This window comes from Nanorana parkeri, unplaced genomic scaffold (genome assembly GCF_000935625.1).
Source record: "Nanorana parkeri isolate BGI_ZX_2015 unplaced genomic scaffold, ASM93562v1 scaffold2963, whole genome shotgun sequence".
Classification (NCBI taxonomy): Eukaryota; Metazoa; Chordata; class Amphibia; order Anura; family Dicroglossidae; genus Nanorana; species Nanorana parkeri.
In genome coordinates, this window is record NW_017309231.1 from 77270 (window position 1) to 80824 (window position 3555).

The window sequence follows — 3555 nt, forward strand, 5'->3', positions numbered from 1 at the left end:
TCCGGGAATTTAAAGTGACACCAAACTCCGGAGATCAATCCTAAAAATCCATCCGAGTCCCGGAACTCTGAGCAACAATGTCTCTTATTTGTGTCACTCGGATCCTCCAATCATCTCTGACACTGTCCTTCCTCCTGGAGGGGGGCTACGTCTGTTCCCCAGCATGGTCCCCGTGTGTGATGTAGTCACCCTCCAGAAGAAAGGACGGTGTCAGAGATGATTGGAGGATCCGAGTGACACAAATAAGAGACATTGTTGCTCAGAGTTCCGGGACTCGGATGGATTTTCTTTTATATTCGTTTCTCTCTAATTCTTCATTTATGAATATTCTACATTCTATCCAATCATTTGTATTATTGGAATTGATTTCTCCCGACAAAAACAACAGCGTCACTTTAAAATCTTTGGGTGCTACATAGTGATCAGGGACTGCTGGGACTATGAGGACTATATGAGGACTTCGGGTCAGCAGGATATTTGATTTCTTTATAGTAATTCTGATGATAATAAAACGTGTTACATTGATGGGTTCAGTAAATGAGATTTTGCAGCTCAGCAGGACAAGGAAGACGGATCAGTGAAGCTGCAAGAGGAATGCCGAGGGTGTGACTGCTCAGTGACATCACATATAAACTCCCAGCACACAGCACAGGCTCCCAGTCCGAGTACTGGTTCCCAGTCTGAGCACACAGCACAGGCTCCCAGTCTGAGCACACAGGGCAGGCTCCCAGTCCGAGTACTGGTTCCCAGTCTGAGCACACAGGGCAGGCTCCCAGTCTGAGCACACAGGGCAGGCTCCCAGTCTGAGTACTTCTTCCCAGTCGGATCACTGGTCCACACAGGGTGATCACCATGGCGGAGCACAGAGCAGAGTCCCTGTACCTCAGTGTTGGGATTCTGGCTGTCAGTGCAGGTAATGAGCCCCAAATATTAACCCATTAACACCCAGCGTCTATATAAACAATGTAACACTTTCTTCCTCATATCCTTTTAGGAAGTTTACTTTTGGCCACACATCACTACAGCTCAGCCACAGCTGCACCCATCATCCCCCCCTCAGCCCTGGGCGTCCTGCTTCTGATCCTCGCCGCCATCTTGGCGTATGCAGGTAAGTGCGCAAATGTCACTGATTTACTGAGGGAGTGGAGACGGGTCACTTTGTATTTATTATTATTCAATATTATAATATTATATCATATAAAATAATATAACATTGTTTTTAGAGTTAAAGTTAGAAGTTTTATTGATTAGGTTTTCTCATATTTACAGATATAGTGCTCAGACAGCTTCCATTATGTGTTGTCTCTGTTCAGTCTTTCTGAATATTGATATGAATTAATCAATATGTGATATGAATTGATCGATAGTGATATTAATTGATCAATCTCTGATATGAATTGATCGATCTCTGATATGTAGTGATCGATATGTGATATGAATTGATCGCTCTGTGATATGAATTGATCAATATGTGATATGAATTGATCGATCTCTGATATGAATTGATCGATCTCTGATATTAATTAATCGATATGTGATATGACTTGATCGATATGTGATATGAATTGATCGATCTCTGATATGAATTGATCGATCTCTGATATTAATTGATCGATATGTGATATGAATTGATCAATCTCTGATATGAATTGATCGATCTCTGATATGTAGTGATCGATATGTGATATGAATTGATCGATATGTGATATGACTTGATCGATATGTGATATGAATTGATCGATCTCTGATATGAATTGATCGATCTATGATATGTATTGATCGATATGTGATATATATTCAGTATGTTAATCTTTTGTCTTTTAGGGGTGCGGAAGATTCGGGGGAATGTGTCACTGTGGGTCTCCTTCTATTGGACGGTGTCAGCCATGTGGTGCTCCACTGGAATCAACCTTCTACTGGAAGGAAATGGCGTCCTTGCTGTCCTGGACATGAAGTACGCCATGGTTCCGGGGGTCGTAGCCTTCTTCTTGGGGCTGCTCATGATCGGTATAGTGGGGATCCTTCAGAAGGAAGCTGTCTTAGCTTTAATGGCAGTCACCCTTTCTCTGTCTGGCATTCATGAAATTGTTCTGTTCTATGACCAGGTGGTGGGTTCCTCTGCTATTGCATGCAACTATCTGATTGTTACTTTACTTGGTCTGTACTTCATTGGTGGAAGGTTCCTCTATAGTTGCAGTAGAGGGCAGGTGAGTTTACCTGGCACAGATCTCAGCAGTTTTAAGGACAAAGAACAAGGGTCAGCCAGGGGGTCAGGTATCATGCCACTCACAGCCATGTCTCTGATCCTCAATATGGTGGCCTCTAGTGTGTTTGCCTGCAGACTTCTGGGCATTATTGATCGGCTGTTTGTGGGTCAGGTGGCATGGCTTTGGATGGCAGCGGTTTATCAGACCGGTATCTGCATTCTATCATATCGCTCATATTGCACACTGGACGCCACACACTTTGCATTCTTCTCCATCCTGAGATACGCAGAAGGGTTCTCGTTGCTGTATCAGATCCTAAACACGAGTGAGTTCAGTTACCCTCTGCCACTGTCCGTGGTGTTCGCCATTCTATTTTCCGTCCTTGCCCTCTTTACATCCATTCAAAGTCTGGCCCAGTCGGCCTATTTACTTTTTTATGTTGCCTATTGCATTGCGCTGGCCTGTAATCCACATGGATTCTTCCATGGAGGGTCCCAAGGCGTCAATGTTGCCATATACATCGTATCGGCAGTGATGTTGCTGATCTGCTTATACAATTCTAAATCCCCCACAAAGATCCCCACCGGGGAAGGCGCCATTAAGAAGCTGTTTACCAGCAATACATATTTCAAGCTTCGTCAGCATAAAGACATCCATGAACCCTTCCTGGGTCATTCCAAGTATGGCGACGCTGATGCTCTGGCCTATGCGTCCAGTATTTTGGCAGTTTTTGCCATGACGATGCCGGGCAATCCTGATGACCCTTTGGTCACGGTGGTCTTGCCTTGGGTGGTAGTTGCAGGAGGGATTTATAATCTGATATGTGGAGCGGTTGCCTTTTCCCGTGGTAAGACACTTGAAAGCAGCGCCTTCATGCTCTATGGGGTCATGTGGGTTATTTGGGGAATCTCCAGATATAGTGGAATCTACATCACCAGCAGAGGCTTTAACACAGCAGTCGGCATTATATGTTTTATGCTTTTTAACACTTTCATTGTTTTCAGCACTTTCTTCCTCTCTAAGGCTTGGTTCATCTACTCCCTCTCTTTCCAACTAATCCTCATCAGCTTCCTCCTCGATTCCGTCAACGCTCTCCCAATGGGCTATGACATCGCTGTCACCATTATCTTTGGTCTTGTTGGCTTTTACTGCTTTCTTGCTACACTCTTCAACAGCACCATGGAGGCTCCCCAAATACCAGTTGGCACCCCATTTATTAAGATTAGTGGCTTTTCCAATGAGAGATCGAAATGTCCCCACCTGGTGGCCTCGAGGACCAGCTCTGTGAGACAAATAGCAGGTAAGATGACATGAAGAGACTCATTCAGTTATGTGAGATCTTTTATCA

At 44.4% G+C, this 3555-nt stretch overlaps 1 protein-coding gene across 1 annotated transcript in view; it reads left to right on the forward strand.

Annotated features, from left to right (window-relative positions):
• The first annotated feature begins 664 nt into the window (after positions 1-664).
• Positions 665-3555, forward strand: part of LOC108802572 — a 7323-nt gene continuing 4432 nt past the window's right edge. Inside the window, exons 1-3 of the mRNA XM_018574428.1 lie at positions 665-913; positions 995-1108; positions 1825-3507. Coding sequence (XP_018429930.1) covers positions 853-913; positions 995-1108; positions 1825-3507 — 1858 coding nt within the window. The 5' untranslated portion in view covers positions 665-852. The remainder of the gene's footprint in view (positions 914-994; positions 1109-1824; positions 3508-3555) is intronic.